The 12857-nt window shown below is 37.2% G+C and overlaps 1 protein-coding gene across 1 annotated transcript in view; it reads right to left on the bottom strand.

The window, feature by feature from the left end:
* Window positions 1-12857, bottom strand: part of LOC139739129 (transcription initiation protein SPT3 homolog) — a 119746-nt gene that overhangs the window by 5849 nt on the left and 101040 nt on the right. Inside the window, exons 2-3 of the mRNA XM_071649747.1 lie at window positions 936-1020; window positions 443-632 (exon numbers count right to left, since the gene is read on the bottom strand). Of these exons, the coding sequence (XP_071505848.1) occupies window positions 443-632; window positions 936-1020 (275 nt within the window). The remainder of the gene's footprint in view (window positions 1-442; window positions 633-935; window positions 1021-12857) is intronic.

Below are 12857 nucleotides of genomic sequence, written 5' to 3'. Positions count from 1 at the left end.
CTCTCAAGGACCTGCACCCACAAATCTGCGTTTTGTATTACTTTCTTCGTTTGCATAATATCAAAATAAAAACTTGCATCATTTGCATCATGTTATTGGTTTGTTGTACTGGACTAGCACTAATGACTCTAAGAGGTAAAGGAGTTGCCGTAGCTAAGACTACCGGTAGAATAAAGAACATGACAGACTCTTGAAAGAGTTGTGAGGTGACATTATTGCCGTATCTAATGTGCATATATGGTTGCAACAGATATCACTGTTTTGTGAAAAGATATGAAACTGTGATATTTCTCATTTGATGTCAAATTTTGATTGAACTTCCTACCATTTGATTTGGTCAAATCCAATCTGTCATTAAATCAACTTGACCATGGAGTTGCATGGTTCCTTAATGCAATATCTCTTCATGCCATCAGTGCAAGAAGGTCACTAACTGTCTCACCGTCTGTTATCCCTCCTTCTTCCTCTTCACAGCTCATCTGCCTTGTTATCTTGTGTCTGGTGTCCTTAAAGTTAAGAAACTGGAAGAGTCTCCTCAGCTTGCTGTGGTCTTTTCTCAGGAGGAAGATGAAATCCTCAATACTGATGAATCTGGCTCCACGTAATGTACAAATGTCTGCTGCCCTTTGGAGCTGGGATACAAGTATTGAAATGATAAATTACATTTTCTTTTCATAGATAATCTTAATACCACTATGCTTATCATGCACGGTAAACAACTATCTATACTAGATGCTTTTCATATATTGAATTACCTAAGATTAAGAAATCCACATTGTTAAATGTTACCATATTTTCATTTCATCTCATTTCAGTTGTTTCCAAACGCAAAATTATTATATGCCATTCTACAGCCTAACAATTCCAGTCCATCCAGTAGTTGGGCTCTCGATATCAACATCCTCACACATGACACATTGGACAACTTCACTTACCAGGACCAGCATCTGGTGGTGTACAATGTCTTCCACTATGTATGCAGACTCATACAGAGGATTTTTACAGTCTCCAAGTGCAAACCTACATGGGAAACATGAATGGAATTCACTTATCACAGCTATGGGTAACGTATGATAAAGCTCAACAAGAAAATTCACAAATCTGCAGATACAAGATTACAGGTTTTGGCTGCAAGATGAAAATCTGTAAGAATACAAGAGTTGGAAAACCACCAAAGTGCAAAGTTATACTTTGCTATTACTTTCACAATTGGTTTTATTTTTCGTATGCAACTGCATATTCTACTGCCAAGTACATGTACATGTACTGGTATGTACATGTACATGTACTTGTAAAGATTGATTTATATATACTGTATGTATTTCGTTTGTTTTTGTTTTTTGTGTAGGTCACCTATTGTTTGTTTTAATCTGAAAGTTTATGTATGCATTGTATACAGGGTTTCCTTGAAAAGCAGGTCTGCTGGCTGTCAGCAGAACTGAACGGAATGCCCCTGTTAAAAGATGTAAGTTGTGAATAAATAAATAAATAAATAAATACTGGGCTTCATGACTCATCATAACTTACAGGCCAGTGACACCTTGAAAAATAATCATGTTTACAAATCTATGCACACATATGGAATTCAGAAGTATGTTCACCCTTTTCTGAAATATACATATATGATCCAAAAGTCAAAGTTAAAGGACAAGTTCACCTTCATAGACATGTGGGTTGAGTGAATGCAGCAATATTAGTAGAACACATCAGTGAGAGTTTGAGGAAAATCCGACAATCCGTTCAAAAGTTATGAATATTTAAAGTTTCTGCTCAGTCATGGCTGGATGAGAAGAATACTATAGCTTGTGATGTCACATGAGTACAACGGTATAAAGAAAGTATAAAGAAAATTCACCTTATTTTCACTTTTCTCGCATAACAAAAGAATGCTCGACTTCTCTCTTTCAGAATGCAAGGGGAATATTATTATCCTTAACATACATCAGTAACAAGTCCAAGAAATGTGCACTTTATTCAAAAAGTAAAATTTTGTGAAATTCTCTTTTTATTTTCATTATTATCGTTGTACGCATGTGACATCACACACTGTAGTAGTCTTCTCATCCAGCAGTAATTGCGCAGATACTTAAAAAATTCATAACTTTTTAACGGATTGTCGGATTTTCCTCAAACTTCCACTGATGTGTTCTACTAATATTGTTGCATTCACTCAATCCACATGTACATGAAGGTAAACTTGTCCTTTAATGCCATTCAGGATTGTAATGAACATGTTCAGTCCTCCACCAACACGTTATGCACATATAGGTCCTACCAGCTGAAACTGTTTTTTCTTCATTATTCACATGTCTTTTCCCATTAAAAGATAAACACACAAAATCAGTTTTACTTTGTATCATTTCCAAACTTTGTGTACTTAGTAGATATATCATCCACTTAAATTTTTTATGTCATTCAAATTTTGATTTTACACATGGCATTTCTGTATCTCTGTTATGGCATTAGTACTCATGCACCTACATGTAATAGCCCCCTCTTGTGTTAGCTTTGTCATTGAATAGAGAGTGTACAATGCTTTCACCTATCTGTAGTTTTCCTCTTTCTTTCTCTCTCTCCCTCTCTCTCTCTTTTCCTGAATAAAGCTGTAACAGCATAATGTAGTAAATGTTGCATTGAGATTTGTTTGTCTAATTTCAATACATTCATAGCAAATTCTTCCATGGCAGTAACTGCAGGGAAAAAGTAAACACTCTTGAAACTCCACAGTAGAAGGGGGAGGGGGATTTTTTTTTTCTTCTGTACACCACTACAGACATTCCTCATGACTGATTGGTCAGAGTAAGACGAACATGGACAATTTGATCTCCAGTGCATACAAAATGGTGCAGCTTTAAACAACTTTTCATATCACAAGAGGCAAATACATCCTTATTTTCATTATAAACTATTACCAGCCTCATCAGGCCCTTGTGTCAAAAACTTGCACAGACATTCCTTATCTTCTTCATTATAAAGCTAGCTGTTTCTATACAGGCCATGGACTTTTCTTTATGCCCTGTCAGTAAGTCTTGCATGAAGAGTGTGTATTGCTCTCCATTCTATGCAAATTAGTTTATGCAGTAGGGCCACTTCTTCAAACCTGAAAAGACATTCATGTAAACTCATCTAGGTGCCTAGCTCAGGCCAGAAGATGACTCATGAAAACATGTTTTGGACAAGAGGGTGAGTTTTTGACAAATAGACCTGTTTATGAATTGCTACAAAGGAAATCACCTTTTCTTCCCAAGGCAAGTTTGAACATGTTGTTATCTCACCTTCTAGGAGGGCTACTGTCTTGCAACCTTCTCATTATACACAAAGCCTGGTTAATTCCACAACATTGCCCTCTTTTTTTTTCTTTCTTTTTTGCCTCCTCATCATAAACAAAGTTCCTAGCAAGAATTGTGAAGTTGTCTTTTTGCCTTCTCAACTTTATTCAAATGTCATTCAATTTCATATCACAGAAACAATTCAATTTCAATTCATTCAATTTTCCACAATCAGACAAAATATAAACAAAATATGACTGTGATTAAAAATAGCAACAAACAATACAAAACTGTGTTTACATGACATTATTAATATGTACATGTGTATAATCACCACACAAGGGCTGTACGAATTCAAGAAAGTGGATGGGGATAACAAAAGCAAAGTTGCTTATTGAGGTTAACCCTACAAGCATGCCACACACAGCGAATCCCATCAATCAAGTATCATAAAAGCTATGTATGTATGTATAGAATAAAATTGTATGTAAAGGGAATGAAATATGTTCCTAAATCATAAAGAAAACACAGTCATACAAGCAATCAAGAACACACACTCTCAGACATACACACACACACACACACACACACACGCAGACATGCACATGCATACAACTATGAGTGCAAATATCATACATGAACATATTATTATGCCATTATACTACCTAAACATTGTCCTTACTAAGGTACATGTACCAACAGAAGTTTCAACAGGTGTGAGCATTTTGAAACCATGTATTTGCATGCATGTTCATAAAAGCTTCTGTACTGATCCCTTTCCATGAATTATAGAGGCCAACAATCACTGGGTCGAATCTTCACTCTGACATAGTTGAGAACATATTTTATAGAGGAAAGACTGAACTGTATCAAGTGTATTACTACTGGAGATGTTAATAGATTTCATGGAACTGGTAATCATCTTCTCTGAATGACCAGGGGAAATAAGGGGAAAAGACTATCCGGTACAGAGAGAGAGAAAAAAAAAGTTCAATAATCAAGGACAAAGTGCCAGGATTAGCACTCTCATATGACAGTGATATAGATTTACAGCTCGCTGGAGTGAGTCCAAATTCAAATCTAAAAGCTTGAAAAGAGCTGAACTGAAATTTTTTAATGAAAGGGACATTTGCTGTGATGAAAATAACAGTAGAATCTAATATGGCAGGTAACTGGGGAGGCTTCAAATATCTCCCACCTAAAATTGTCCAAGAATACAATAATGAGGATGACTAATGTTCCTCACTTTTCCTGTGAATTCTGTAACCTTTACCATGTTTTCCAAACAGCACTCAGATTCATGATTACACTATCAAGTATTGCATGGTAAACAGCCCATTATGATGTGATAAATGTGAGATATGGCACCACGTGGTAAATCAAAAAATGGACAAATAAAACAATAATATTAATAATAAAAAGAAAAAAATATGCAGCTTGGTTGCAGCTGAAACCACATCTAGAAGTGGTCCCAAATTATCATTTACACCAAGCTTGCATTGTGGCAAAAGCTAGGTGTAGACACGGCCTAAGACAAATTAAGAAAAGAATGCACGAACGTAGTTCAAATCTAGTCCGTGGTTTAGGCATATTTCAATTGTGTATGACACATCTTGATAGACAACAGACATACCTACATGTAATAATGATTGTGCACAAGGTATGCTTTTTTTACCTCTGCCAAGGAAAGAGGACGTTTTGTGATCATCTGCGTTCGCTTGTCGGTTTGCAAAATAACTCAAAAAGTTGAGAACAGATTTGAATGAAACTAGCAGGAAAAGTTGATAATGACACAAGGAACAGAATGATTCAATTTTGGTAGTGATCCAGGAATTCATATGGATTTTTGAAGGATTTTTTATCTTTTTGCAAGCTGCGCCTACATGAGGTTTGCATATGCGCTCTAAAGCGCACGCTCTGCTCGGGCAAGGCGCTACATAGCTGAAAGCTGATGACGTAAACAAAAGGTTTCGACTTCTATTTGGGAAATATTTGGCGATTTTCAGCATGGGTGAACAATGGGTGGAAATGAGCTGCTTGCAGGATGTCTGCACTATATGAGTGCTTTTCTAGTTTCATATTGTATATGCTATATATTTAGAGAGTCTAATTTTTAGCTAATCGGGACTTCCCAACAATTTCGAGAGTAGTTAAATTTGTGATAGTAAAGTATAGTACCAAACTGAAAAATATAAGCGTGCATGTCACATTCACGTCAGGATCAGAGTCATAATTTTTGTGTGTCTTAAAATTCATGAATATGGTAGCACCTGACCTGTGAAATTTGTGAGAATAAAAACTTTGTGAAATATTTGGTGTATACACTAATACAGTACTCGCTTTAGCCTCTGGACTAAACCATGAATTTCATTTAAACCACTTTTGTTAGTTTTTGAAAAAAATGTTTGTTTCACTCTGCTTTGCTTTCCAGAAATGCCCTGTGAGATGCAACATGAATCACTGTCCCTGCTTCGAATAAAACCAATGGTCCATGAAAACCCAGACAAGCCCAAAGACTGGGGTTGGTTGCAAGGGGAGTCACTAAAACCATATCTCCGCACCCCCTTGATAGAATGCTCGTTGACATTTGACATTTGAACCAGATTCACACATCTTAGAAGATCACAAGGTTCATGAACCCCTATGGTCTCGCATAGAAGATTACTGCTCTATTTTGTTCCAGTTTTTGTGTGTGCATCAGGACATAATTGCTTTGACATAATAGGGAGGTTTCATTCCATGACATCACTGGGCAACCTTTCCAGGCACTTCCCTCACTGTGCTGAAATTCCCAGGAGGTGACTGATCTGCATTCTACCATTTACTGGCTTGTTACAATGCTGAATGTTCCTGCAAGAGACTGTACCTGTTTAAGCTAATTCTGTTGCAATGTCCTCCAACATGGTTATTGGGGTGGGGGGGGGGGGGGGAACCATTAAAAAAACATTAAAACACTTTGTCTTTCGCTACCATGTGAACAAGGACAAATGTCATAATGTTCAGGCCAGAATATCAAGTTTAGAGCACAACTCAAAACTTGACTCTTGTGTTTCTGTCACAATCTACTGGTACTGGTTTAATAGTCATTTTAGTTGTGATGTAGGCCTAAATAGTTTCACATGGTCTTACTATAAATGAGCATTGGTAGTCACTTGCTTGGTTGTCAGCAATTTACTCCTGCTTTTAATTTCATTTTCAGAGTTCCACTCACTAAAAAAAAAAGAAGATGGGAATTCCACTGAGTGCGCAAATGGTACATTGAAATATAGCCTCCCTTCTAAGTAGAGAAAGATTATCCCTACCAGAAATATCCTTACCCTCACCTTCTCCCCTTAAAACAAAAACAAACAACAATAACAAAATGATGTAGCTTTTCACTTTTCACAAATGAGTTGCTTGAAATAAGACAAATACAGTTGGTTCAGTAAAACATGAAATATGATATCTTTTCACAATATTGATGAAAGTTTTTGACAATATTGCAGTTGTTGAAAACTGTAGGCCCTATGTACTAAAGAACCAGTATGTATGCCCTCCAGTAGCCCCATCGCTGTTGTTAAAAGGGTGCTTCTTGCAATGTTCACCAAATTTGACTAGCCCTTGTTCACACTTTTGTGCCAAACCTGTGGTACTTGCCCTTCTTGTCTTATCAAACCCAGTGTGTGAAGTGCAAGACATATATTCATACACAGACCGTTGACAATGCACACACGATGAAGTTGTCATAACCACGATGCTGACACACTTGACTGAGTTGAACATTACCTTCACCTGGCAAGCTTTGCTCACTATGTTCACAAGCACTGTAGTCTTGATTCTGGACTGTTTGTTTTGGTGTCATTACTGTACCATGACATTATTATGTACTGAGAGGGTGACTTGTACAGTGTAAATTAAACTCACTTAGATGCCTTGTTTAAGACAAGAGGACAACTTAATATCAAAATGTGCCAAGGTGTCTTCTTCTCTCAAATAGAAAGCACTTGGTGAGTTTGGAGATGTCTATGTCCTGTAGTTGTCCAATAGAAGGTACCTTCTCTTCCTACAGGAGGTGCCGACGCAAGTTTCAAAGAGTAACCTCGCCATGCTTTAAGCTCCAATTCAAGATGCGTTGTGTGTGTCGAAGAGGGTAATCGCAGGATCCTCAGAATCTGTTTGTTCTTCTCAGATCAGAACAGATTCTCAGGATTGTGCCATTACACTGTTTGATGCATGTATTGGACATGCTGATACTGTAGGAAACAACTACAAACTACTACAGCAACAATATCAGTCAAGAATCCAGACTAGAGCCAAAGAAGCATGCAACCTCTTTTGGCTTTGGTTTCAAATGTGACATTCAAATATTATGCTAACTGAGAGCATGCATGCAGAAACATCAACATGAAGCATATCTACATGGTGCATTGCAGATCTGTACAGCTGTTTCAGGTGAAACATTACCCTTTGCTGATCTTATGCAATCTAGATAACTTACAGAAACATGCAAACTTCTGTACTATTACCATAGAAATAAAATCATACTGGAAATTTGATGCTAATAAGCAATGGCAAATCAGTTTTCTTCCTGTGAGAAGTATAAGAGTGCCAGTGATTGTATCAATAAATTGGTTACCCTAATACGCTAACACCAATAAATATGAAATGGGGCATATTTCACTTCTTTTGAACCACACTTGATCGACACCATTCACTGTAATAAAAAATCTGTAAACCACAGAGGGATTAACAGGATTATCTCATCAAGTCACGTCTCAGCGTTTTTCCTACACATCATGAGGGGGGTTGTGTGTGCGTGCACACACATGATCATACAGTCTTCAGTTGAGCACTGGAGACATGTTGAAAGTCAGCATCCCTGTGAAAGGGTCAACAACCGTGAATCCTCAAGGCCTGTGACATGAGAGACAGATCTGACTTCAAGGAAGTGATCAAACGTCGTCTGTGATTGATCCTGACACATTGTGTTGTCACTGATCAAGTGGAGGTAATGCAAAAGGCATGGCATTTCCAAGCACACAATTTTAGGAAGGGCTGGTTTACTGTCGGCAGTCATATCGTAGGTTTATTTTGCATGACAGATACAACCGTGCCTACATCTGGTTACTCTATAATGATCTCTTACCCTACCGAGAAGTATGAGAATAACTTAAAGCATACATTATGTAAGAGTATCGTGATATTTTCGGCAAGGGGTGAAAATATGTTGTGACAAATGGGGTTATTCATGAGAAAATCACTCAGTGAATCCATATATTTGCTAAAAAACTAAGATTAGATTTTCTCCCTCATTTTTACATTTCGGGAAAGAGAATAATGCTTTGATAGCTTTGATTTTTGTCAATATACAAGCACTCAGAATCACATCTGCAGCATCTTAGGAAAGACATGCAGCAGTGAAGAAAATATCTGAAACACATATTTTGGAACAATGGCCTGATCCGGTAAGAATGATTGTGCATTACATCAAATAGGCAAATAAAGAGATCATATTATGGGAATAGCAATAATTTACACATTTTTAGGTGTTATCAATTTTTGGGGAACAATTTGAAAATTGATGTGCTACCGTTCACTCACAGCAAAAATATAATCACTTGGTTGTAAATAAAGCATTTTGAATATCAAGACTGCACATGCCTCAACTATAACTGGAGCCATCTAGTGTGATTAGATGCATTTTGAGATTTTAAAAATTGCCATTTTTTCACCTGCTGTTCACACAATCCACACAAGGCAAATTATCCCAAGAGTTTGAAAAAAAAATAAGCTGTACTGATTTTTGCAGCAAGATGTACATCATAAGAGTTAACAATTTTATTGTGTGTCCACACACAAGAATTAACATTTTGTGAAAATCAGTTTCAAAAGCTGTTACCAGTCATTTTGGGTGTGTGTGAATGGGACTTATAACTGGTCTGGGATGCATTATGCCACAATCCATGTGAGGGGTTTGAAATGCTATTAAATGAGGTTATAGGAGTCTGGAGACAAAGGCAAAAGACTCATAACCTCCCTGCATTTAAAACCCTGACTTTTGGAACATTCTACAAATTCTTGACAACAAAAGTCATCATATGTATAATCTTATATCATATGGTTTCCTATAACTTTAATTTTCAAACTGCATAAAAAGACATTGCTTGTATCAACTAGATAGTATAAAATCTTTGTTTAATGTAAGCATAAATACAAGCAAGTAAAAAGTTGTGGTAATTAACAAGAACAAATTTTAAAAAAAAAATATCGCTTATCAACTAGATGTGATGTAAATTTTACATAATGGAACTTAAAGGGGAAATCCAGTCCAAACATAAGTAAGTCTGATAAGAAAGAGTAAAATATTACGAGTCTGACGGTAAAATTTTGATCGAAATCGGGTGAAAAATAAGAAAGTTATGACATTCTGAAGTTTCGCTAATTTTTGAGGAAACAGTTCTTGAACAGCAAATAATGAATATGCAAATGGAATAGTGAGCATGTCATTCCCTCACAACTTTGTGCATAAAATTGTGAAATTTCCAGCTTTTCATTCAAACGCAATTATGCTCGAGGCTCAAATCCTGATATATCTAGCTGACCATTATTCTGAAGTTATTCAACCAGGAATAACATCATGTTTCAGACTTCAATGACAGAAACATTAAATTTTCATCATTTTTTGTACACGTTCAATGAAAAATTGTGAGGTTATGACATGGTCAGCTAACTCATTTGCATATTCATATCACTGTAACTGTTTTACAAAAATTAGCAAAACTCATCTGATTTCAGCCAAATTCTTTCCACTAAACTCATAAAATTTTACTCTTTTTTTATCAGACTAACTTATTTTTGGACTCGATTTCCCCTTTAAGACCCCAGTTATCACACAGTACAGAAAGATTAGTGTCACACAGACAAAATGAACTTGATTGAAGGGTTTGTAGGGTCTGAATAAAATACTGAGTTATTTCTAGAATTTCCCCTGCACTGTACAAAAGATATAAAAATTAGGGATAGTGAGGTGAGAGAAGGTAGCAATCACTGACAAACATCCTTGGCCGACATCACTGAGAGGACATATTTGTTGGTAGGCTTAATTGCTTACCGGTAGTACCATTTCCAAAGAACAGTCTAACACTTCCTTCCTATCATCTACTTTCTAGGCTTGAATACAATGTGGAAATGTTGTGAAATACTAAAACAATGGGGGGGGGGGAGGGGCTTCATGCTCACCTGAGCTTTCAGATGGATTTGACTCTGATGTCACCCCATGTGACTAAAGGGCTTTTTACACTTGTAAAATTTTGCTTAGCCCCGGACCAACGGTGGGGCTAAGGGGGGGGGCCTTAGCCCCACCGTTGGTACGGGACTATCCTTAGCCCACTTTCTGTTTACACTCGTTTTTGCCAAAGTGGGCTAGCCCCACCGATAGTACGGTACTATCTGGCCCTGCAAAATAGCAGGGGTTAGCACCGCAATTGCGGTGCTAGCACCGCAATTGTGGTGCCAAGCAAGTGAGTGTAAACAGAACGAAAAAATAATCCTGGGCTAAGCGACGGAGACGAAGTCCGACCCTCACTGACCAATCAGAAACGAGGTCATCAAGTGCTGCCGGTGCGTGCGTGTACGTGTACAGTACACAGCGTAATTATGAATATTCATGTGGTTTGGAAAGTCCTGGGCTAAGAAATACGAGTGTAAAAAGGTCAGTCTTCTCCTTAGCCCCGGACAAGAGATAGTACGGGACTAATTGGCGAGTGTAAAAAGCTGAAAAAATTGGTACGGGACTAACGATAGTCCTGGGTCAGAGAAAGTCCGGGGTTAAGAAACACAAGTGTAAAAAGCCCTTAAGACTCAGAGAGGGAAGTGATCTTTTAAACACACCTTGGGTTTAATCTGCATTATTTTGGAATCATATTCACAAACTCCAAGTCTGGTCATGATGCTAATATTATGTGGATAACAGCAGCATCAACATAATGAGGATTACTCTGGTCTCGCTCCAATTTCATGACCAAGTTAATGCAGATATTATCTGCATACTAAAGTGACTTTATGAAGGGGTGAGATACAAGATTCCTTCAAAATTTGGTTAAAATCCCATATCTAAATTTTAGAGGAGGTAAGTGTCAAAGATCACAGACAATATGGTGCATGATGCATCATAGATGACAGTTAAGAAAAAAAGCTTGCTGTTAGCTCACTATAACCCTTGGCTTTGGCAAGCTCAAAAGGGACAAAGGAACAAAACCAAGTGTATTTTTATATGTCCTATAAATACAATTATTGTAAACAGAGCTCACAGTAAGAGAATTCTGATTTATTCCTCCACACTCCTCATGCACAGCTGAATCACTGGTGCAAGTCTGCAGTTTTTCATACCACTCGTTACTTTTTTCCTGCTACCATCAAATGGCATTGACCTTCTATGAGACTGACCTTGCTGTATAGAGCAATTATTTGCAATAGATTGATTAAATATCCCTACAGAATATTGCCTTTTTTTTCTATCTGTGTCAACAGCATTGAAGCTATAAGTAGATAATAGCAAGATCATAGTAATCAGATAAAAAAAAAAAAACTAGGTCATGAATACACAGAGTCAATAGTGGCACTGCTAGTGATGGACGCACATTGCATACAAAACCAAAAATCACGTTTCTGATACATCCCCTTTGAAGGTCTATAAATCTAGCACTTATGTTGTGCATGCACAGTGGTTAAAATGACTTGGCACATAATTCTTTCTCTTCCATTTTCAGTTTTCTCTATATACTTCAAGCACATCAATGGAAAACATATTCACTTCCCAAATTCTAAATCACTACTCTGTTTGTCATTTCTTTGATTTATTTATGTCTGTATAACATGGTATCAGTTTAGTATCTTAATCACCATGTGGTGTCATTTAGCTCTGAGTGTATAAATGGTGGGAATGTGCAAGTGTGTGATTTGTGTTTTTGTGTCTCCCCAAACTAACCTCTGGGCATTTTATCATTAGACAAATAAGTTCAATATTTAGCTATGTAAAGGGAATGTCAATGTAACATGTAATCATAAAATGGAACTGGGAATAAGACACTAGTCCTTACTCTTCATGTTATTGTCACGAGGCTATTATTTGTACTGCTACTGTTATCAAGACCACCATGAGATTGTATCCAAATCATTGTTAGTAGCAGACGAAATTTCACTTTCATTATTACTTCAGCTGTCACCTACCTGGTAATGTATTCCTACAACATGGCTGCACACTGGTGCCGATCCGACGGTCCCAGACCGGTAAAAGTCACTGTCGGGCCAGTAACTTTTCAGGAAATCCACAAGTTACCGGTCCGATATGACCAATAAAAAATAGCATTGACGGGGTCAGTAGAAAGAAAAAGAGCAGCCCCGATCAAGGAGAAATAGAATGCAATATATCACATTGTTCAACAAGTTTTGCGCAAGTTTTCGTTTATGTTTACCGGTGCAATTTGTACAGTTAACATAATTAGTTTTGAGCATAAGCAGTCAATGAGATGGTTATTCGCGCTCGCTTGCGCATTGGCACTGCTCACACACTGCCATGCCATGCAATACATGCAAAGTATGTACAATGTA

The sequence above is a fragment of the Diadema antillarum genome, unplaced genomic scaffold (genome assembly GCF_040938485.1).
Source record: "Diadema antillarum isolate AM-2024a unplaced genomic scaffold, OU_Dant_1.0 seq00000783_RagTag, whole genome shotgun sequence".
NCBI lineage: Eukaryota > Metazoa > Echinodermata > Echinoidea > Diadematoida > Diadematidae > Diadema > Diadema antillarum.
This window is presented reverse-complemented; position numbering and strand designations above follow the sequence as displayed.